The sequence below is a fragment of the Podarcis gaigeae genome, assembly GCF_964106915.1.
Source record: "Podarcis gaigeae genome assembly, chromosome: 16".
In the NCBI taxonomy this organism is placed as follows: Eukaryota; Metazoa; Chordata; class Lepidosauria; order Squamata; family Lacertidae; genus Podarcis; species Podarcis gaigeae.
Window position 1 is genome coordinate 40,943,309 of NC_139693.1, and position 23,669 is coordinate 40,966,977.

At 54.5% G+C, this 23,669-nt stretch overlaps 1 protein-coding gene across 1 annotated transcript in view; it reads left to right on the forward strand.

The window, feature by feature from the left end:
• The window catches only part of TTC28 (tetratricopeptide repeat domain 28), a gene marked incomplete at its 5' end in the record, with an annotated part of 120,188 nt that overhangs the window by 71,187 nt on the left and 25,332 nt on the right, over window positions 1–23,669 (forward strand). The window contains 4 exon segments of the mRNA XM_083717842.1: window positions 14,460–14,607; window positions 15,675–15,947; window positions 16,546–16,676; window positions 22,227–22,734. Of these exon segments, the coding sequence (XP_083573968.1) occupies window positions 14,460–14,607; window positions 15,675–15,947; window positions 16,546–16,676; window positions 22,227–22,734 (1,060 nt within the window).

Here is a 23,669-nt window from a genome sequence, read left to right on the forward strand (position 1 = left end):
CCCCCCGCCAGCCTTCAGAAGAGGTCCAGGACCTCTTCTGAAGGCGGGCGGGGGGCAAAAGTCTTTGCTCCCCCCCGCCTGCCTTCAAAAGCCATCCGGGATAGCGGGAAGCGCTTCCCTGCTATCCCGGACTGCTTTTAAAATGCTGGCGGTGGGGAGCAAAGCCTTTCGGCCCCCGCCGGCCTTCCTGGACCTCTTCTGAAGGCCGGAGGGGGGGGGGAAAAGGCTTTGCTCCCCACCGCTAGCATTTAAAAGAGGTCCCTGGAGATTTCCCTATGGGCTTTCTTCTTGCGAAGCAAGCCCATAGGGAAAGTCGTTTTGCGAAGCGCCTCCAAAACCGAAAACCCTTTCGTCTAGCGGGTTTTTCGTCTTGCGAGGCGTTCGTCTTGCGGGGCACCACTGTACTCCGCTCATCTGAATCTACTTGTACTTGTACTCCGCTCTTCCTCAGTAGCATGTTGGACACCTTCCGACTTGAGGGGCTCATCTTCCAGTGTCATAACTTTTATATGGCTGTTGTCTTTGTCCATGGAGTTTTCTTGGCAGGGATACTGGAGTGGCTTGCCGGTTCCTGCTCCAGGTGGATCACATTTGGTCAAAACTCTCCACTATGACCTGTCCATCTTGGGTGGCCCTGCACGGCATAGCTCATAGCTTCTCTGAGATATTCAAGCCCCTTCGCCATGGCAAGGCAGTGATCCATGAAGGGGCAGCGACTATGAGTCCATCCCAATTCTTCTCTTCAGCCTTAAGTTCTGCCTTCGCTTTCAGTGGGGGGGGCATCAATATTCTTTTCTTTATCTTTTGCAACCATGACTTCAAGAGGTGGTTCTTTTGGTTTCACTTTCAAACTACCCACAGGTTGTTAGATGGATTCTCCTTCGATCTTTTAACAGTGTCTAGTTCTTAACAGGTGGTCTCTTTCACTTTCTGGTCTTCAAGCCCAACGTCGGCAGCTTTGTAGCGTTTTACTTGGAGGCAGTGGGCCTCTGAATACTAGCTGCTGGGAGTCGCAAGTGGGGGGAGAGGGCGGTGGTGGTGGCTGCTGCTGTAGTGCTCAGGTTCTGCTTGTGGGCATCTGCTTGGCCACTGTTTGCACAGGATGCTGGACTAGAGGCTCCTTTGGCCAGATCCAGCTGTAGCCAGACTCTTCTGATGTTCTTAGAAACAGAAATGTAGTCTGATGGACACTAGGCCTGGGCGATGATCCATCACCCAGGATCGCTCTCAGGGCCAGAGCACATTGGCGCCTTCCCCCGGCGGTATATCACGGGGGGCGCCTGCCTGCTCCTGAGTCCCTCTGCTGCCAGTGCCCAGAGGGAGGAACAAGCTGCATCGGCCTTGTGAGGCTCTGGGGTGAAACTGCTGCCACTCCCACCGAGGGAGGGAGCTGAGGTGGTTTCACCCCGGAGCCTCAAGGGGCTGCTTCTCCCCCTCTGCTTTTCAGAATCGCAGCGCATCACTATATCACGACGCTTGGCTGGTGATACATTGCGATGTTGAAAAGCTGGTATCGCCCAGCCCTAATGGACATCTTGTTGAATGCTTAAAAGCTATGTGTTGTGCATTTCAAGGTTAACAATGGATAACATTATGGACATGGATCCTGTCTGTTTTGGAAAGAAGGCCCCTTGTTCTTTTTTGTAAATATTTTTGTTGAATGGTTTTTTGAACATACAAATAAGAAACACCAATATAAAACAGAATCATAGCACATCTGTCATATCAATCGCTGTGAACAGACCCTCCCAAGTGTCCCTATTTTCCAGGGACAGTCACGGTTTTACAGAAGCCGTTCTGGTTTCTGATTTGATCCCAGAATATCCTTTTCCTTAGGATACCCCTCTTTTCATCAGAGAAATGTAAGAGGTTATGGAAGTCTCCATGAGTGGATGCAGGAATTATGGTATGACCAGATCTGTTAACATATGAAATAAAACCAACCCTCTCATCCTCTGCTGAGTGGGAGCACTGCAGCTGGCAGGTGATGGCCTCTGCTCTGGGTCCTCCGGCTCACGTACCCATCTCCTCTAGAGCTTCCCTTGCTATCAACAAAATGCTTGTGTGTACAGGCAAAGCAAGACTGGGGCAAGGATGGCCAATTGCTGGACCCCAAATCTGTACGCCTGCCAGGGGAGATGGGCAGCTTTGATGCGCCGTGGAAGTGTGACATTGCATTTTCCCATTAATGAGCCAAAGCATTGCTGGCTCCCTGCTTCAGTAGCTGCTGCCCACCCTTGGCCCATAGCAAGGAGCAGATGGTTCCATAGTCTGCTCAGACATGTTTCCAGATCGCAGGCTGAGGTGGGGAGATGTCATCTTCTCCCCTGCCTGGTGGATGGCACCTATGCCCGTCCTTGCATTTCTCCCCCCCTCAATCGCCGCCCCCTCAGTGAGGCTCCTGTTGATTCCTCTCTCCTCCTCTTCCTCCTCCTGTGCCTCCTTGGTGCCCCCCTTGCCTTTCCCCTCTGCCTTTCTGACCCAATTCCCCAGTAGCCTCCTTGGAGGGGCAGCTGCATTTATTCACTCAGAGGAAGCTGCATTACATTTGCTGCATGGTTCCAGCAGGAACTTGAGGGGTCTGCAGAGATTTTGTGACAAGACGGGCTCCTTGCAAGAAGTAAGCTGAGTCCCAGGAAAGAGTGGAGCAGACTCTACTCATTCCCCTCTTTGTTTCGGGGTTTGCATCTCTCCCTCACGGAAGAGTTCCTTTGAGTGGACCCCCATGAAAGGACAAAGGGGAGGTACCTGTAGGAGAGGGAAGCAGATGGCCCCCCACAGCTGTGACATGGGTGGGTGGGGTCTCCTTGGGAGAATGAAGTCACAGGTGCTCACTGGTTTCAGAGCAAGTTTCAGAGGCAAATACTTGTGTGTGAAGGTTGAGGTGTGATTTCCCCTGGAGGATGAGCCACGTTCCTTCAGATTTATATCAACTGGAGATTCCCCTGCTTGCCAGCCTAATGGAAGGGCCTGTAATTGCTGTGTAGATTCTTTTTACAGCCTCCTTGGACTAAATTTAACAATCCGTAGCTGAATCAGGTAAACACAAGACATTCAGAGCACCTCCAGAGAGACTCCAGGGGAAGGGGGCATGTTCTTCATGGCTTTGTTTTTCAATCAGTATCAAATAGTTTAGGGGTTCTGTGTGTGTTTTGCATAGAAAGCTGACTCTTCCAGCTGGCTTGGTGGTGTTTGCAGTCTGTTTCCTTGACCAATCAGCTTCAGAGGAGTTTCGCTGCTGTCTAACCAGCAGTTGGGTTTGAGACAGGAGCCGTTCATGGGAAGGTGGCCGTTTTGTGTCTGTCAGGTCTCTCTTGATGGCCTCTCCCACAGTTTGGCCTCAGTGTCGAATCATGGAATTGTAGAGTTGGAAGGGAAACTCTTGACTCTTCCAATCAGAGCAGAGATCCTTGTGACAGGTGAAGCAGGTGGAAACTTATTTCCGCTTGAAGGTGGATGGCAGTATCACCATTGTCAAAGAGCAAAGCACCTCCCTCCTCACCGCATCAGGCTGCTGGCTGGAAGGACCAGATGAGACTTGTTGCATCTCACATGATCACACAGCAGAATTTGGGCAAGGGCCAAATCTTGCACTGGATGACCCTTGAAGTTAGACAAGGCTAACTTCTACTGCCAAAGGATTCTGGGATGGAGGGAGCTCTGTGGCTTGGTCCTCGCAATGCCTCTCTCCCACCAACTCTTCTCAGGATCAAACAGAAGTGGGGTGCAGTTTGGAGCACTTGGGATTCAAGGCTGCAACCTCAGATTAGGCAAAGCAGGAAGGTTAGACCCCTCGGCATTACCCACAGGACACCTGGGCCCATTGGGATGTGACTGCTTTTAAAGTCCAGATTCTTCAAGTGATAGCAGTGAATATTTTATATCTTCCACTTAAGTAAATTATTTAAGCAGAGGTTCTTGAACAGCATCGCCTGGCAGCTCCAGGGAGAGGATTTGTTGCTGTGAAACCGGTTTGTACTATTTTAAGCTTATGCTGTTCCCCAGACATGCTTTCTTGGTGAAGATTAAACCAGTGCTTAGAAAATATTCCTCGCTGTTAGTCCTATCAGGTGTGGGGAAGCGATTTCAGCCTGAGGGCCACATTCCCTTCTGGGCAGCTTTCCAGGGGCCACAGGTGGGCAGAGCAATACATGTGAAGGTGACCTTTGTGCAGGAGTCCAGGATTGGCCCATGCTCCCTCCTCCCCCAGGCAAGCAGGAAGATTTATCTGTGTCCAAAGACCCATCCCAGCTAGTCAAGGACACTCAAGGAGCAGGGGCAAAGCAAGGCTAGTGGGGGTGTGGCCTGGGAGGGTCCCAGGGGCCAGACAGAGAGGGGTGAGGGCCACATGTGCCCCCCATCACTGCACTAAGCCATGGTGAGATGTCTCGCTTGCAGGAGCAGAATGTCAAAGGCTCTTTCTGGTGGGGGGAGGCAGATTGTTTGGGGAGCTTTTCAGGGGGTCTCAACTAAGAAGCCTTTGGGGACGCAGGGAGGTGCTTTGGCTTGCTGAAAGGATCCTGCTCCCAGCTCCTCCAGGCCACCATCTAAGTGGAGCAAGCAGTGGATTCTACATGCAGCCCTCTGAGCTGCCAGATCTCAGGGCGGCAGGGGCTTTCCCTGAATTCCTGCCTCTGGAGCAGAACACACCACATGTTAGCAGCTGCCTCTGTTGAGGGAGCGGGGGGGGGGGGGCCTGGGACCAGGCTGGTCCAAGAGGAAGGTAGCTCTCCTTCCCTCCTGCTCGTATCCAGGTCATTGCAAGAGGGCAGGAAGAAGAGGCGAAAGGTGTCTCAGCCAGTTTTCCCTCTCCAGCCTTTAGCTGGCAGGGGCCCCTGATTTTAAAGCTAGTGAGGGCTGAATCGCCAGAGGGCCATTACTGTGTGATCCTGGGGCTCAGGGACCCCCTCCTTTCTCCCAGACCACTCCTGAAATTCTGCACAGAGCCCTGGCATTTAGGAACACAGGGAGCTGTCTTACATCCAATTCAGCATTTGTCTGCACTGACTGGCAGCAGCTCTCCCTGATTTCCGGCAGCATTGCTCTCCCAGCATTACCTGGCAATACCAGGGATTGAACCTTTGACCTTCTGTATGCAAGGCAGGTGTTCTGCCACTCAGCTGTGGCCCACAAGATTTAGGGATACTTAGAAACCACCTGGCAAATGCATGTTTTATAAAGTACAATGGAAGTCTAAAGACAGCCAACAAGATAAAGGCAGGCAGGTTGGCTTAGCTGGTGATGGCAGAGTCATCCAAGGCAGCAACTGGAGCTGCAGTTGGGAAGAAACAAAAAGCTTCTCCGGTGAGGGATTGGCAATGTGATTTCTGCACAGACACTTTCTTGAAGAGCTCTGTATAAAACAAGCATTTTAATTTGCAAGAGCAAAAGGCGACAAGCCAATTTCCTGTCAAAGCCAAGGTGGAGCCAGATTTGGCAAACAGGCACCTCTTTCCTAGCAGAAGACTTGGATCATGGTCCTCCTCACGCACGAGAGATGAGCTCTGAAACATGCAAGGCCTTCTTCATGTGGGCAAGCATAATGTTTCATACAGAGAAGAAAGGTCTTGTGTTTGTCAAACACCACAGAAGGTTCCAGGGACGTCCATCTCCGTGGAAGTTGCAGGCCTCTTGCTGTCCTCTATCTCTGTTTTCTTCATTTGGGAGGAGCAGATGAGCGCACAACTAAGTCCATCTCACCAAGATGGGTGATCTTGTCATTCTGCATTGGCAGCAACCAAAATTCCTGTCACAGAGGATCCCCCATCTCCTTTGGTTCCAGGTTTCAGCAGGTGAGAATGAATAGCTGATTGTTGGCCTCCAGGGCCAGAATCCCATTTCTTGAGCACCTTTTCTTCAGGGTCCAGGGCAGCAGGCAGGGGGGACTGATCCGGAGAGTGTGGATTGCCACCCCCAGGCATTGCCACCCCCTTCCCCAATGCCAAAGGAGAGGGTGGACTGCTGCTGGTAGTCCTTCATCTGCTGCGTGGGGTAGAAAGGGAATTAGCAAGCAGATGAGTACCGTATTTTTTGCTCTATAAGACGCACCAGACCACAAGATGCACCTAGTTTTTGGAGGAGGAAAACAAGAAAAAAAAAAATTCTGAATCTCAGAAGCCAGAACAGCAAGAGGGATCGCTGCACAGTGAAAGCAGCAATATCTCTTGCTGTTCTGGCTTCTGGAATAGCTGAGCAGCCTGCATTTGCTCCATAAGACGCACACACATTTCCCCTTACTATTTAGGAGGGAAAAAGTGAGTCTTATAGAGCAAAAAATACGGTAATTGGTGTGTTGCAAATCTGTGAAGTACATACTTGGTTGCAACCTTCTGCAACCCCTCCCCACCAGCCCCCTCTTTTATTCCCATCTCAGAGCCCCCTGGGAAGGACAGTGCAAACTCCATGTGTTTTGGGGCCCAGAACAATCCACCCCACAGCCCCCCAACCCCCACTTGCTATGTCTCCAAGCCAAGGCTGGCGTTCGGCTATTCCTCTGCTGTCTAGGGATGCAAACAGAAGAGAGCCTTGGCTGAGCATCCTCTCCAGCCCATTGCCAGGCCTGCTGGCTCTGGTGTCCTCCTTGCCTCTTCCCTGCCTCTCCTGCTGCTGGGTGAGGGCAAAGGCTCCCTTCAGGCAGGCTGGCCTCCTCTTCCTCAGCTCCTTGGAGAATTGGTTCCTAGTGCAGCCGGCCTTCCCTTTCCCTTCCAAGCGCAAAGGATGGATGGCCGCACATGAACCATTCCTGCTCCTTGCTCTTAGAGCAGCCACCTGCTGATCCCTCTTCCTCCTGTGTAGGGTGAGGAGCTAAGTCTTTGTCCCTTTTCTGAATGCTTTTGGTGCACCTGGGAGAGCCAGGGCAGATTAGGCCAGGGTTTCCTTCCTTCTTTCTTTCTCCCCTGGCTCCTTGTCCTGCCCTTGCAGGAGACACAGAGCAGAGGAGAGGGATGGCCTGACCTCTCTTCCAAGAGAGAATCCAGGAAATAGTTTTGTCTGGGATCAGAAGACACATTTATGCCTGTCAAGAAGAGACCCTTGAGTCGCAGAGAGATCGGAAGGGGGAATGGGTGACATCTGAGCAGGCAGCTGGTCTAGCCTTTGTGGAATCTACCTTTTGCCTCCTTTTCCTTGGTCCTTATTTCCATTCTCCAGAAAGAAATCGGAGGCTCTTGGCTTCAAACCTGCAGCAAATGGCAGCAGGGAGTTGGGGGCTGGGGATTTGAGTAAACCCTCTCCAGTTCCCCGCTAATCAGTTGAGAAGCTCTTTGCTATATAAATGTGAGCGTATTTTAATATGGTAATTAATTGAGGTGTGCCGCAGAGGGGCATTCATTGCCCCGAGAAAGTGCCCCTTCCCTCGAAAGAGATGCCCATCGGACAGCTCAACTATGAGGAATTCTTCTGTAATTTACAGGATGAACTGGGAGGTAATTACTTATGCCTGGCGGGCCAGGAGAATTAGTATTGACGGGTGTGTGTGTCTGCACTGGGATGGCGGTCGATGGAGAGGCTTTTACTGGGCCTGCCGCTGTCAGTTGAAATCCTGCTGGTTTTGTTCGGCTTCATTTTGTTGGAGTGGCTGGAAGCCCCCAAGAGGAGAGAGAGGTCTTGGGCTCAAATCCTGCTTTTCCACGATGGACAGGATGCTGGACTAGATGAGCCATTGGCCTGACCAATGACTCTTACTGTGTTCTTATGTGCACTGTATGTGGGTCGGGCCCTCTGGCCCACTCACAGATTAGCCTACGATTTGCATGCGCTTTCTGTCATGTGCAGATTTGTGATTTCTTTTGCAGATGGAGTGGAGGGCCTCAAAAGAAGTGTACATCCACACATGTAATTTTACGACAGACAGAAGGTGTACAGGTGAAGCTTTTCCTATAATGGCGTTTCCACATGAGGAAAGGCTTAACCTGTAGAATGCCTGCCTGCCGCGCAGGTGAAAGGACCATGCTTTCCTCCCATGTCATCCTAAACCGAAGTCTGGGCTGCAACCCTGTGCCCACTTAACTGGGAGCAAGCCCCATTCAAGGCGGTGACTTCATTCTCAATGGATGTGCACCTTTATCCTGTAAGCACGCAGCAAATTATTCACACGAAGGTGCCCTGGGGCGTTGGGTGCAGGAGCCGCAGATGTGCTGCCAGGCGGCAGGACCTGCAGCCTTGAGTATCTTCATTTAGAAACCACTCGATCAAAAAGTTCCCCGAGTGGTATGGAAGCCCTTTTGCGGGAGGCGCTGGGACTGGGGGGCAAGTGAAGAAGCCACAGCAGCCGGTTTGAGCTGTGGCATCTGGAGGCCCTGTGTGCTCTGGCCTCTTGCCAATGTGTCTCTGACCTGAGACATTTGTTTGCCAGCCTGGGTCCCGTTGCCCTCGGATTGCACCCAGGGCCCACTTGCCACTTGGCTTCTGATGAGTCTCAGGAGCAGCACATGGCAGCTCCCAGGAGGGCCGAGGAGAAAGGCTGGGCCAGGGATCCACAGTGCTCAGGTGAAGGGGTGCATCCTCGTTTGGGGGGGGGGGGTTGCTGTTTTTGTTCTACCACCCACCTTTGCTGCAGGACCAAGACTTGGTCCTGTCTCACCAGCGAACAGAAAGTTGATCCTATTAGAGTGACTCTTGTGTTTGGGACTTAGAGTTGAAAGGGTCACCCATGAGGGTCATCTGGTCCAACCCCCTGCAATGCAGGAATCTTTTGCCCAGCGTGGGGCTTGAAGCCACGATCCTGAGATTGAGAGGCTCGTGCTCTACCAACTGAGCTATCCCAGCCCTGAAGAGTTGGGCTTCCGTTTTTGGTCACTGTGCTGGTTGATGTATTGTCCATTTTGTCTACGCTCCCTAGGGCTGCCAGCCGGGGGTTTCCTGAAAGAGCCCCCAGCCGACCCCCTGCCAAGGCTTGGGCACCTGAAGGGGCTGAAGCCAGGGGACCTTGGGTGGGCAGAGCAGCTCCCCAGGCAAGTCGCCCCTTGCAGGACCGGGTCAAGGGGCGGTGAGGCTTCTTGCAGACTCGTGTGCTGTTCTGGGGCAGGCAGCTAAAGCAAAGCAGATGTTCTGCTAGGAGGGGTCTGCACAGGATCAGCCAAGCTGATGTTTCTTGACCTTTTTAGAACAGTTCAATAAAAACAAGCAGTTGCCATAGCAACTACCACATTATTTGGTGCTTCAGAGATTTGTGATAAAGGAGGAGAGCTGAGTGAAAGCAGCACATGGTGAAGGCGTTCCTCCCCTTTGTGCTGCAGGCTTGAGAGTCCATGAAGACGCTGCGTGGTGCAGGGTCTGGGCGTAAGGAGCCCCTGTGGTGGAGGCAGGCAGGCAGGGGGCCTTGGTGTTTGTAGTGAGGGGATTGCCTCTCAGCCGCAGGAGGAGGAAGGCGGAGACAGAGTGATTGGCCAAGACCTGCCCTGCAGGACTGATTGTGATGCCTTTGAGGGTCGGCACCCCACAACCCTTTGCTAACCTTCCTGGCTGATGCCTCCCAGGCTGCCTCAGGTCCTTGTCTCTGGGGCCAGGCATTGCCTCCCTTTGGATTCCTCGAGTCGTCAGACTTGATTTTGTGCGGCCATGGTTGGGCAGAGAGAAGCAGCATGAGCAGAAGCTTTGGCTGCTCCCTTCAGTGCGAGGGCTTGTGAAATGGCCTCTGTACCACATGCCAGAATTGGGCGTGAGCTACGTGGCCCTGGGAAAGGTGCCTGCATTCTGGGGCAGCAGTGTTTGGGTGCCTGGAGGATCAAGGCAAAGAAGGGGACAACCTGGGGACAGGGGTCCAGAACTGATCCTCACAGGATGTGAATGAGATATTGCTGGCTGCATCTGATCTTAGGACAAGAAGAAATCTTTAATCACTCCTTGCAAGGAGGCAACCAGGAAGAAAGATGTTAATTAGAGTAAAAGATGTTGTGGCTTTTGAAGCCAGACTTCCTTCTCTGAAGCAGGCCTCCTTTGTTTTTCCTTCACTGGAAACTCCAAAGATTTGCTTTCAGGCATTCGGCTGCTGGCTTATTCTTAAAAAGGCAGACAGGGTGGCTCTCTTGAGATGGAATAATAAGCACCCAAAGGCTTTTCACCATGCCTTTTGGAGAGGGCCATCTTGCTGACGCTGTTGAGCAGGAATTATGTACTTGGCTGCCCAATTTTTATTTCTGCCACAGCAAAACAGCTGCAGCTGCGGTCGGGTCCGTGGGCCTCCTGCCTGTCCCTTGCAGGAAAACCCTCTGGAAGGCTTGCAGCAGGAAGCGACAGCCTTTGAGGTGCTTGGTTGTTGGTCCCTGACCAGGATCTCACACTTGGGGCTTACCCACACTTCCATTTGCCCCGCCACGTCCCCTCTGGTGGAATCCGCTGCTGAATTGGAGCAAACGTCAAACCGCAAGGGCTCTGAGCTGTGAAGAGCACCTGTGGAAAGGGAAGTGAGAAATGGGTGGGAATGTGGGGGTGCGCCAAGCAGGGGGTGGGGCTGTATGCTTTTTGGACCATTAAGTGCTTCAGAGAGATGTTTTGGTTTTTCCTCTGCCCTCTCCTCCTCTTTGTCTGATGGAAACACCACGATGGTTCAGTGTTTAGTCCAGCAGGACTGACATTTTACTTGAGATTCTGAGATACCCACCATGAGTGACAGGCAAGGTTGGTCCACCCCAAGGCTCTTTGCAAACAGAATGCAATTTCTGTTCTGCATGGAAATGGGTGGCTGGACTGAGCCTTGAGGGAAGGGCCTCCCGCAGCCTCTTCCTAGCATTTGCCAGCCTCAGACCCACAACAGGGCATGTTCCGGCACATGTGAGGCAAGTGTGCCCCTTCCTCTCCAGGACCCTCCCCAAGAGGCATAGCAAGGGCTCCTAAGTCGAAGCAAGGAGACCTCCAGGTGTGTCTGGTCAGGGCACACACAGGCAAAGCAGCCAACCCAGCTAAAGCACCTGGAAGCTGGAAAAGGAGGAGGAGTTGGCCCCAGGAAAGCGGGGAGCGAAGGCCTGAGCCAACTATAGCACTGCAGTGGCAGCCTGGCCCTTCATGGCAGGGAGTGCTGCACCCAGAGGAGGAAGGCTCAGCACAGAGGGTGGCCCCAGTGTCTGCTGCAGGTCCTCTTCTCTGGCGATGCACCTTGACCGTATCAGGTGTGGGGCTTGCGTCCATCAGCCGGCAGAGGAGCGCTGAACAAAGCCGGTGCAAGGGGCTGGATTGCACGGTGTTCGCTGTGCAGGCCCTGCATGGTGGAAGCAGCTCCTCAGAGCTGTGTGCCTTTTCTTCCCCCTCCAAGCTCTGCAGCAATCCTTACTGGTTTGAGACTGTCTTTGTATGGTACTGGCAATGCATTGCCTTCTCCATTGCCTGCTTACAAATTGGCCAGCAATTTGTAATGCAAATGATCCACACTCTGCTAGCGCAGTTTTCATGACAAAATTACAGGGTGAATGCTAATGAAGAGGCTGGGCCCTGAATCCGTTCCATTACCTTCTTGTGTGGAGCTTATTCCGCAGGGAGCTGCAGCTTCTAAGCCTCTGCTCTACAATCACTTTGCAGCCAACTATACTTGGCTCCTGCCAGGATTAACCCTGTAATCTGGTCACCTTCTTGCCACCAATTAAGCTGCTGTGGCCACAGCCCCCCTGCTTCCCAAAGGGAGGGAAGGCACCGCTCACAGGGGGACGAGGGGTTTTTGCTCCCCCCTTGGGATCAATGAGCAGCAGGCAGGTAGCGGGAGGCCCCTTTTGCAGCTGCAGCAGATGCTCCTGATGGTTGCGGAAGGGGAGTAGAAAGCAGATTCTGGGAGGGGCTGCTGCTCTTTGGGACCCCCCCCCCGCCACAAGAGAACCCTTTCGATTTCCAGTGTCAAGGCACTGCCCATCATGCAGCACAGCTGGCGACTCTCCATGTCTGGAGGCCCCAGATTAAATCCTGGTGGCTCCTGCAAAAGGCTCTCGTGCCACAAGAACAGTGAAACTTTGGAAACTCTTACCTACGTGAAACTCTGACATTGTGAGAGGCTTTGGGGCAAAAGGGGATTCCTCCTGGTCCCACTGCCAGCCTGGCTGGTGGGTCTGGCCTGGAAGCTGTGGTGGAGAAGGGGCGCTTTCCACTAGCCCAAATTGGGCACTCTCGGGGGGGGGGGCTGCTAGCCCAGATTCTGCGCCTGTCTTTGGTGTTTCCCAGTCGTATGGGAGTCGACGAGCCCTTCTGCCAGGTGGAGTAGACAATGCAGGCTAGATGGCAAAATGGCCTGGCTGGAATCAGGTCCCTTCCACCAGCCCCCCTATGAGAACTGGCAGAGCCTGGCCAGGAAGAGGACCTTGCAGGCCACAGCGGAGAGCTCAGTGAAGACATTGACCCCGCATGCGGCAGCTGTGCCAAAGGCGAATGCCCGCCAGGGATCCGTAAGAAAGGAATGGGAAATAAAAGTGCCATTGTGCAAATCTATTTAGAATACATACAACATACAGTTCTGGTCGCCTCACCTCAGGAAGGATGTTGTGGAGCTGGAAAAGGTTCTGGAAGGGGCAGCATGGGGGGTCCTGGGGTTGGTGTAGCTCCCCGTGAAGAAAGGTTGTCGCAGTTGGGGAGCCAGATGGGGTGCGGAGACGAAATTCTCTGCGCTCCCTCAAGATGCAGTGATGGTTGCCAGGATGAGCGGCCTCTGGTGGGGACTCCTGCTGCCGCTTGTGGCCCCATGGTGAGAGGGGGGTGCCCAGGGGCGTGTGTTCCCTCCCCCCGCCCCTTTGTTTTGCAGCTTGGCTCCCTTTCTTGTGGGCGGCTGCTGAGGGGCCGCTCTTCCCTCTGGGCTCCCTCTGCCTGATGCCCAGCAGTTGCTGCTGCAAACGCCTTTCCTCCCAGTCAGACCGGGAGGCTGGCAAGGAGAAGGAACCACCAAGCGCCAAGGAGGCCCAAGAGGGCGGCCCCCTTGGCAAGGGCTCCTGGGCTTTGTGTGCTTCCAAAAGGCGAGGCACCTTGCAGAGATTCTCTTCTCCCGTCCCCTTCCTGCTGCTGGAGCCAAAGACAGGGGCTGGGGCCCTTCCGAACCAGCTCTGCTCCAGGGAAAGAGGCCTGAGTCACCCCGGCCGCACCGCCTGTTCCTGGAGGGTTGGGGAGAGCCATCTTGCTATTCCTGGACGGCCTGATCTTCCTCCTGCGTCCTCACAAGGCATGCCTTGCTGGCAGGAAGCTGGGCTGTGTCCGCCACTGCGCTGCCTGCTTGGTGCCCTTTGCTTCCACTGTGGGTGACTCTGCGTCCTGGCCCCCCTGCCAGTATCGGGCACAGGATGGGGTCAAATCATGCCTGGTGGGTGATCTTTTGTGACACCTCAAGGCTGGAGAGTTGGGGGATTTGCTGCCTTTTAGGGTCTTGGGTGTGCCTGGGCCCAGCCCACCCGCGCTGACATTGGCAGGTGGGGTGTTTGGGTAGCATGTGGCTGAGCTGGGTCAGCTGATTCCCTTCTCTGTGCTGGGGGCAGTGCCCCTTTCCTGCCCCAAGATGTCTTCCACGCTGTGTGTGGCAGCGCTTTGAGCAGCCCACAGACTCCACACCAGCTGTCTCTGCCAGGGTCCTCAGCCCTTCTCTTGGGTGGTGAGCTCAGTTTGGGTCCAGCAAAGGGGTCTGGAGCCTGGGCTGGGTGAGCTCCTTGGCACCCTCCATCCGGCCTCCTCACGAGTCAAAGCCTCTGGCCCTAATCTAATTGCTCTGCTGCTGGATTTGTACTACAGTGGCCTGTTTGGTTCAATAATAACACATTTATGCTAAAGGTTAATGAAATGAATTCTGCTTCCATCCAATTCATTAAAAATGGTTCTACAATCAACGCTTGCTAATGGAAAAGAGATTAAAAATTCATGTCTATAAATTTCCCGTGTCATTTCTGATTTTTCTTAATCTCTGCCTCCGTGGACTGGCTCCTGAGCAAGCCTGAATGCCCTAATGGACAGCCACTTTGGGTGTTAATTGCAAATCTGTTCCACTTGGGTAACAACAAAGACGTGTGTGTGTGTGTGTGTGTGTGAGAGAGAGAGAGAGAGAGAGAGAGAGAGAGAGAGAGCGAGAGAGCGCAAGAGCATCCTGCCACATGCCTTGCATCCAGGCTACTATAGAAGCAGCTTGGGAAATGCCGCAAACTCTGTTCATAGAAATACTATTTCATGTAAAAGATTACGCCTGCTTTGTGGATGAATGTGCTGAAACCCTTGTGAGAGACACACATTTCACATTTAATAAGTGTGTATCTGATGTTAAGTAAATGTACAAAGTTTAAGCATGGAAATCAGCACAAAACATGATGGAATGGCCTTTCGTGATGGCGTTCCCATGAGGTGAGGGCCCCGTCTGAATGCTTAAGGCAGCTTAAGGCAGCATCATGCCCCTTTAAGCCGCCCTGGCCTCCCCCAAGGAATGCTGGGGAGTGTAGTTGGGAGCGTTAGGAGGCTGCTCTTCCCCTGAGCCTCCTGGGCTGCTCCCTGCTGACCTTTGCCTTGTGTTGTTGCAGGCCTACTTCCGACAGGGTGTTGCCCTCCAGTACCTTGGGCGCCATGCCGATGCCCTGGCAGCCTTTGCCTCTGGCTTGGCTCAAGATCCCAAGAGTCTGCAGCTGCTGGTGGGGATGGTGGAAGCCGCCATGAAGTCTCCCATGCGAGGTGAGTGAGGGCCCCTGGGATTCCTGCCCAGCGCCGGCTGCACTGTGTCATGCGGAAGGTCCCACGGGTTCACGCTTGCTCGCTTCCTCGCTTCCCCTGTGTTTTGCCCCAGCAGAACTTGGGAACTGTGCTTGCCAATGCAAACAAGGACCCAGCGCAGTCGGTAGGGGCAGCCTCCTCCCCCCCGTGTTGTCAGCTTCATGGATGACAAGTGCGGCCACCTAAGGGGCTCCCTTTTGCATTGAGACATGCGGGGCACTGCCAGGCTACCACGGTTGTTTTCCCACCTCCCCAATAGTCCTTTTGCCCTCCTTCCATATTCTCTTGCACCAGCCACCTCCTTCTTTGTGAGTTGAGTGGTGATGCCCTGAAGAGAGGTTGAAATGAAGTCTTCTGACCATCTCTATGATTGGGGAGCCTCTCAGGTGTGTTCCTGCTGTGGATGGAGGGTTTTCACTCTGCCCAGGCCTGGCCTAGTACTGCTAGGAGTCCCTTCCAACTCTCCCATGCTATGACTCTACCTGGAATGCTGCTGGGGATTGAATCTGGGGCCTTCTGTAGGCAGAGCAGATGTTCTGCCTCAGAATCACGGCCTTTTCCTAAAAATCAGAGGTGGGGAACATCCAGGCCACAGCCCAATCTTGGTCCACTGGGTGAGGGAAGGTCTAACTAAGTTGGCTTGCAAATCCATTTCTTCCAAACCATGGTATTTCCCCCCAAATATTTCCCCAAATATTTCCATTCTTCAAGACTTTCCCCCTCATTTTGTTCTTTAATTCTCACAGTTAGTATAGCCATCTCAGCATATTCCAAAATCTTCACGAGCAGTTCTTCTTTGGTTGGGAGTTCTTCTTTCCATTTTTGTACGTAGACTATTCCTGCCACCGTTGTAGAATACGTAAACAAATTAATTCCTTTGGCAGCTCTGGACCAGTTATACCTAACAGAAAGGCCTCAGGATTCTTGGGAATCAGGTGTGAACCTGAGACTCCTCAGTCTTCCCTCAGCTGCAGCTGTCCTTGGTGGGTGTGTTTGCTTCTCCAAGCCTGTCTCCCTTCCTCTTGCAGAGTCCCTGGAGCCAACCTACCAGCAGCTGCAGAAGATGAAGCTGGACAAGAGCCCTTTTGTGGTGGTCTCTGTGGTTGGCCAGGAGCTGCTGACGGCCGGCCACCACGGGGCCTCGGTGGTGGTCCTGGAAGCGGCCTTGAAGATTGGGACATGCAGCCTGAAACTGAGGGGCTCTGTCTTCTCAGCCCTGAGCAGCGCCTACTGGTCCCTGGGCAACACCGAGAAGAGTGCGGGCTACATGCAGCAGGACTTGGACGTGGCCAAGACTTTAGGTAGCCGTTTGGACCACCCATCCCGACTTAGAGGGCAAGCGGGAGGAGGAGGAGGAGGAGGAGGAGGATGGCATGTTCAGCAGCATAGAAGCAGGTGGTGACGACCGGGTCTCTCTTGGGGTGTCAGCAGGCCCTCAGAGGGCTGCAGGGGGTCTTTGCTCCATAGCCCCCCACACTGCAAGGAGGCTGGATCCATGCTCATTCTTGTGTGGAAAGGGTGGCTCATTTTCTGGAGCAGCCAAGGACCCGGCCTCTGCCTCGGAATCTGTAGTCTCTAGAGAGCGGGGTGAGGAACAGCTGCCCCCCTCCTCAAGCGGTGGGGCATCCTCTTTGTGCCTCTACACCCTACACAGCAGTTAGCTTTGAAAGTGTAGTGGCCAGGCAGGGGAGCATTGAAGGGGTGCCGCTTGTCTCCAGGCAGATCACCTCTCTTGTGGCATTTGGGCTGGGAGAAAGCGAAAGACACCTGGTTGCTGGGGTGTGTGTTTGCTGTGAGAAGAGATGAGCATGGGTATTAGATGTGAATTTGCATGCATTTGCATAAATGTCTCTCTCTGGCTACTCCTCACTCTTGTGTTTCTGCTTGCTTGCCATCCAGGTGACCAGATGGGTGAATGCCGAGCTCACGGCAATTTGGGCTCTGCATTCTTCTCCAAAGGAAATTACCGGGAGGCCTTGACAAACCACAGACATCAGCTGATGCTTGCCATGAAACTCAAGGACAGAGAGGTAGGTGGGTCTGGGGGGAGCAGTTTGTGCTGGCTGGGCTGGGGGTGTCCTGCACTTCCAGGGAGGCAGCTCTTCTGGGCTCAGCTGTCTCTGCTGCTTCTTTCTGCCAGCTTAGAGGCGGCTGACATGGTAGGGCCTGGGGGTGTCGCCCTGGAATACACCCTATGTATGAGCCATGCCAACAGAGCAGATTCTGAAGGGGCCCAGTGGGCACGTCTGGCCTTTGGATCTGGGGTGGGGACTCTGAATTGTGTTTCTAAGAGCCAGCCACAAATCCCTCGCTCACCGAATGGCTTTGGGACATGGGAGAACAGCTGCCTTTGGGTGCTGGGAAAGTATCCTTGCAGGGGTGGAGACCAGGCGCAGGCCAGCAGTGGAAAGTCTGACTGCTTGTGTCTGTACAAGAGGAGGCTGGCTGCCCGGCACCGTGACTGAGCAAGCCAGGATCAACACGGGGAGCTGCCTTTGGCAAACGGCACAGCTTCGCCCCACTGCCTGTGGGGGGGGAGGGCGGGGGAAATGGGTGTTTTGTGCATCTCCAGCTTGCTTGGGCTTGGTGCAGGCCGGTGGATCTGGATTCTGCTTGTTCACAATATTTTTTCCATTTATGGCCCATCTGGGCACATAATTAGCAGCTATTGACAACAAACGGCTACTTGGATTGTGAGAACCCCGAGCCTCTTGGATTTCCTGTGGATGTAACCACAGGAAATTGCTTTGGCGCTTTCTGATGACATCACCCTGACCACAGGGCTTCCTCTGAATGCACAGCTGTTTTTCTTGGCCCCCTCTGCAGACTTCTCTGTAACACGCAGACTCTTACAATGTTGCAACGGTGCTGATGTGAATTCCAACAGAAGGGCTTGTTCTGGGCTGGCCTGGAATGAGGTAATGGTCACCCGGAATAGGAAGAAGCACAGCTTGAACGCTGGCCAAGCTCCTCCCGGAAGAGCCTTTTGCTGGGCAGCCTCTGCCATGTGGAAGAGGTTTCCGGAGGGCTCTGGGTCCCACCAGCAGCGGGCAAGCTGGTTTGGAGGCCACCCTTACCCACAGAATGAGCAAAGGGAGCAGGAAGGGAACGGCTCTGTGCCAGCTTCCTTTGGGATCAGAGAGTCTCTGAGCCCAGAGTTGCTGGAAATCAGCGAGGCAAGCCCTGTGAGAGGAGCGGGCGACGGCATGGCCCCCTCTGCCCCTCAGCACTCTTGCTTCCATCGGGGGGGGGGGGGTGGAGTAGGACTGGCCTGTGGCGGGGGTGGCTCTTAATGATGCCCCTTCCCATTATCTTGGAAGTGTTCTTTGGCTGCTACAGGAGTCCAGAGGTGGCAGAAACAAAGCATTCAGATCGCTGGAACCTTTGCCTCACAGTGGCTGCGGAGACCACAGAAATGCTGCAACATAATCAGCTCTCCCAGCTCTCAGGCCTTTCTAAGGTTACCAGATTTTTTTCAATGAATCTGGGGACACTTTTCAACTTCAATAGGAATGATTTTGTCAGGGGACTGATTTGCAAATCCGGGGACTGTCCCTGGGAAAGGGGGATGTCTGGTAACCTTACTTTGGATGCCTCCGATTCCAGGATGCCCTGCTTTTAATAATAGCAAAGAGAGTGAGATGGAATCGGAGCCTGGCTCTGCGGAGATAGGGGGTTACTTGGAAGCGGGCGGCAGAGGAGGGGCCCTGGCTGCTGCACAGGCCTGTCTGGATGGAGCAGGACCGGGCCCTTGAGGGGAAGACGATGGCTGCCTCTGGGCAAAGGGCTGTGAGAGCCAGGTGCTCACCTGCCAGAGGACATTGACTGTCTCACCCTCTTTGGTCTTGTTAGGCAAAAGGGCTTGGATCTCAAGCAGGGCTCACTTCTCTGCCTTGCAGTCTCGATGGCGTCTTTGTCCGAGGGACAAGGGCATTTCTCAGTGCCTGCGATGCCTTTGGGTGGAGCTTTGGCCTACGAAGGCAGGGGCATCCTGCAGCAGCTTGGAGCGGGTGGCAGCGGTGGCCCCCTCACCCTCTCCCCCCAGCCCCCTTCCTTGCTGGGCCCCACACGGATTGTGTGGCCATGGTGCTGGGGGGAGGGAGGCGGGGTCTGATGTTGCCATGCTTGCCTTGTGCTGGAAGAGAAGCCCCCTGAATTTTGAAGGGAAGGAGGGCTTTGTTTGTTTCGGCTCAGCTGTCTCCCCACAAATCCTGCTCTCTCCCCTCCATTGTCTGGCCATCGTGTTGCACATTAATCATGGGGGAAGGCTGGAGAGCCTGACGAATGGCACCAGAGTTTGGCAGCCGCCTAATTGCTCTGCCGCTGTGGTGGAGCAACCTGCTCTTCTCTTGCTCCTTGGGAGGAGGCCTGAGCCTCCTGGCTAGTGATGATCCGGGGCCTTTTCTCTCTGGATCCCTCTGCTTTGCTACTCGGCCTCCCGCTGCTCTCTGGGGACGTGATGCAGGCTGCTCGTTTCCTTTCTCTTGAAAGTTATGGCATTCCTCTGAGTCGCCTCTCTGACGCTTGCCAAGGCAGCTGTTTCAGGGGAGTGCTGGCACCAGTGGGCGAGGTTGCCACCTACCACCTCTGCAGAATTGGGGTGTGTTTCGGGGGGGTGAGCCTTGGCGGTGAATGTGTCTCTTCCCAGTTGGCATGGGCCTTTACTGGGGGCATGTGGCAGAAAAGAACCAGCTGTGTGTGGCTGTCCCACAGCCAGCTTCTCTGGGGGGTGCCAAACACTTCTGAGACCTCAAATGCTCAGAATTTTTAAGAGGGAGCTTCTCGCTCCAGTGACATTTTGCTGTAAATAAAATACAGAGAGAAGGATGGAATGACCGAAGGATCCAGGCTGCCACCCCCATCTCCCTTCAGCATTGGCTGAAAATTCAAAAGGAGAGAAACTCCTGGGAAATTCTCTTGGCCTCTTGGTGACCACATAAATTTCCTTGTGTGAGGTCTGAATGGCTCCCCCTTTATACCACCACAGCTGAGGAAGGAGGCCTCCAGGGCTCTTCTGCACTTCCCCTGTGAGAAGACAGAGCGGGGGGCTGGGGAAGTGATGGCCTCCCCAGGCTAGCCTGCAGGTGCCAGAGGCCGGCCGGCCTGCCGCCTTGTGGTCAACCCTGTGGGGAGCGGATTTGCCGCCTGCTGCATTCCAGCCCAATGACAAGGGTCCCTGCCTAGAGAATCCCCTTTCTCTAGGCCTAGGCCTTGCAGAGGGAGGCGCTCACCATTGCCTTTGCCCCCATGGCTTCCCCAGTTGGGTTTCTGTCTGGGCTGCCAGGAGGAAGAACTCTGGGTTCCCTTTGCGCTGCGTGGAGCTATGGAGGAAGGAATGAGTGGCGAGAGAGCTGTGCTCAGCCCCCCAAAGGGAGCAATCAGAAGTGCATCCATCATGCGCTAATCTCTGCAGCTTACTCCCCTGCTGGCTGGCGGCGGGGGCGGGGGCGGGGGACACTCTCCCTGCATCTTCATTATTTCACTCTCTGTTTGTGGTGACAGGTTGAAGATGGTCAGCAAGTTGGTGAGCCAGACCAGGAAATGAAATCTCAGGGCACGGTGGCGTTAGGCATTTCGGCAAAATTCAGTGTGTGTGGAGGGGACACTCCAAGGAAGCATTTGCTCTTGAGACCTTTTTTTGTAGGGCATGGGGTGCTCATCCACACGGCAGTTGAATCGCTGAACTGTGAGCCTCCAGTTCCCATTCACAGCCCCAGGTGTTGCCATTTTGGCTCCTTCCTGGCAGTGTCTGCTTAGCCGCCCCCTCTCCCCATTCTGTCCCCCCCCCCCAAAAAAACCCCAGGCTGTCTGAGCAGGACCAGATCTGGCAAGGCTAAAAGCTGCTCCCTGGGCTCTCCCCTCCCCGCTCCACTCACCTCTGATTTGGGGGTGGGCTGAGGGTGGTTGCAGTGGACGGAGCTGGCTTCCCCTTCCTGCTCCTCAAGGAAACAGCTTGCTTTGAATGATTAATTTGCAGGAAGCAGGGTTTTATTTATTTATTTTTAAAGAAACAACCCGTTCACAGTCAGTTGCATGGCCAAGGGGGTGTGGAGGCGGTGTGTGTGATTCAGGACACTGCACAGCAGCGCTGCACAGCATCCCCCCTCCCATCCCTCAGGATTGGAGCAGATCTGAAGTGGGTTCCTCCCCCTCCTTCTGGATTTCCCCCCTGTGTGCGGGCTGACATGATAAAGGGAGGGGGATGAGGTTGATGCCGGAGGGAGGCCACTGATGAAGCAGAGACACCAGCCTCTCCAAGGGCACACCTGGGCGTGGACAGGCCCCTTTGCCCCACCAGCCCCTTCCTGCCTTCCTCCCCCTTTTCTCTTCCGAGGGGTGGAGGGAAATGGAGGCTGGCGCGGCCTCAGGGTGGGAGGGCTTCTGGGGGCACCTTTTCTTCCCAGAGGAGCGAGTGCCAAGAGAGAGCGCCCCGCAGAGGGTTGCCCGGCAAGAGCCATGCTTTCTCTAAGGGCACATGGAGTCAGTTGCAGGCCCATGCGCTGCAGGGTGTGCCAGAGGCTCCCTGCCCTCTGCTCTTGGCCTTCAGTCTCACCAGCACCCAGGACAGCCCCGGCTTGCAAACCATTGGGTGGGTCTTGCTCCAGGGTGAAAAATCTGACCCTTCTGCCCAGCTGGCTAAGGCGGCCTCTTCTGGGCTTGGCAGGGATTCTGTAATGCAGGAAATTAAGAAAATGCCTGTCTATGATAGCTGATCTCTGCTTTTAAATGTTTGCATGGTTTTTATTGTATTTAGGCAGGTTTGTTATAAGCTGCTATCAGTATATATTTTTATGAATAGTGGTATACAAATGTTTTATAAATGGAATAAATAAACATTCCCCTGGTGAGAAGAGGTCCACCTCCTCCCCCCAGGGCTCCGTGAGATGCACCTCGCCACTGTTGGCTGTCCCAGGGACTTTCCCCCAGGGGGTGGCCTGGATGGCTGGGCCTTGACTCCTTTTGGCACATGGGGCTCTGTGCCAGGGGGGAGGCACAGCCGTGCCGCTGACAGCGACAGCCTTGACTGGCCAGGGGGGTTCAGTTCTGAGTCACCTTTGACAACTCGGGAGCTGCCTCCGCCAGCGCCTTCTGTCAAAAAACAAAGCAACTGGAGAGCCCATGAAGTTGCTGACTCGCTTGCAAGTCCTTGGGGGGGGGGCATGTCTGCAGGGCTGTGTGTGGTCTTCCCTCAGGCGTGGGTTGCCACTGGCTCTCCTCGCACGAAGTCTCTCATTTGCATGTTCCGCCAGTTGCAGAAGCAGAGCTGGGCTAGTTTGTCCTTCGCACAGGAATGCGACGTGGTGCCTCTTTGCCCAAGTGCAGCCAAGCCGGGAGGCTTTGTTAGCCATGATAACAGAAAGAAAGGGAGGCCTGCTGTGGCTTTGTGCATGTGTGCCAGGGGAGCAGCACAGCGCCCCAGTTGCTGCCCTCTCCATGGGCTTGTGAAGAGCTTCCCGCAGCATGCCTTGTCTCCTGGCCCTGCGATGGGCTTGCGAGGGCTGTTTGGAGGGCAGGGAGCCAGCCCTGGTGGTTCTGTGGGGCTCACCCCTTTCTCTGCTCCCTCTGCCTCTCCCCTGCAGGCAGCCTCCTCGGCCCTCAGCAGCCTGGGCCACGTCTACACGGCCATTGGGGACTACCCCAACGCCTTGGCCAGCCATAAGCAGTGCGTGCTCCTGGCCAAGCAAGGGAAGGACGATCTCTCCGAGGCCCGGGAGCTGGGCAACATGGGGGCCGTCTACATTGCCATGGGCGACTTCGAGAACGCCGTGCAGTGCCACGAGCAGCACCTGGACATCGCCAAGGCCCTGGGCTGCCGGCGGGAGGAAGCCCGTGCCTACAGCAACCTGGGCAGCGCTTACCACTACCGCCGAAACTTTGACAAGGCCATGTCTTACCACAACCACGTTTTGGAGCTGGCACAGGAGCTGGAGGAGAAGTCCATCGAGATGCGTGCCTACGCCGGCCTGGGCCACGCTGCCCGCTGCATGCAGGACCTGGAGCGGGCCAAGCAGTACCACGGGGAGCAGCTCAGCATCGCCGAGAGCCTGCAGGATCGAGCCGCCCAGGGGCGCGCCTCCTCCAACCTGGGTGAGCTGCTTCTGCCTTTCTGCCTGACCCCAGCCCAGTCAGGAGGAGGGGGCCCTGTGGGGCAGAGGTGGTGGCAGGAGGGAGCGATGCTCCCTCAGAAAATAAGGAGGCGGGCAATGTGGGGCTGTCCAGAAGGCTCCTCGGGGGGGGGGGGGCTTGTTGAGCTTGGTCTGTGATGTGGGGGCTCCATTTGACAGGCACTTCAAGGACTGATGCAGATTTGCATGAAATTGGCATGTGCCAGCTGGGGAATTAGAAAGGAGGTGGCCCCTCATCCTCACATCTGTAGAAGACCAGGAACAAGAGAGAGAGGAGAGAGACCCTCGGCTGCTCCTTCCCTTCTCCAGACAACAGCACCAGCCATGGGTTGGGCGTGGGGCAGGAGCAGGGGAGTGTCTCTGGGCAGCCATGGAACACATCAGACCTTTTCAGGCCCCCCCCAGCCCCCTCTGCTGCTCAGCACCAGGTTCTGGATGTGTGCAGAATTTTCCAGATTTGCTGGCAGAGGAGCACCTAGTTTGGGATGTTTCTAAGGAGGGTTTGGGGTTCCCTGGAATTTAAAAACAGACCTAGAATCATGGAATCATGGAGCTGGAAGGGGACCCTGGCTATCATCTAGTCCACCCCCTGCAATTCCCCCTGGCCTAAAGCATCCCCGACAGATGGCCATCCAACCTCTGCTTAGAAACCTCCAAGGAAGGAAGGCCCAGCACCTCTCATGGTTGTGCTTCCCTGCTGTTCAGGGAGGCTCCCAGCCTGTGAGCCCACCTGCACTCTTTTCTCTTGGTTTGGAAAATATATTTATTATTTTACATTGATTAGATCAAATGGCATACAATTTACATCAAAATTTATTTATTTACCTTGGTGACTTTCCATCCTTTATTCTGTGATGGTCTAATTCTCTCTCTGGTTCCCTCCTGCCTGTCTATTTA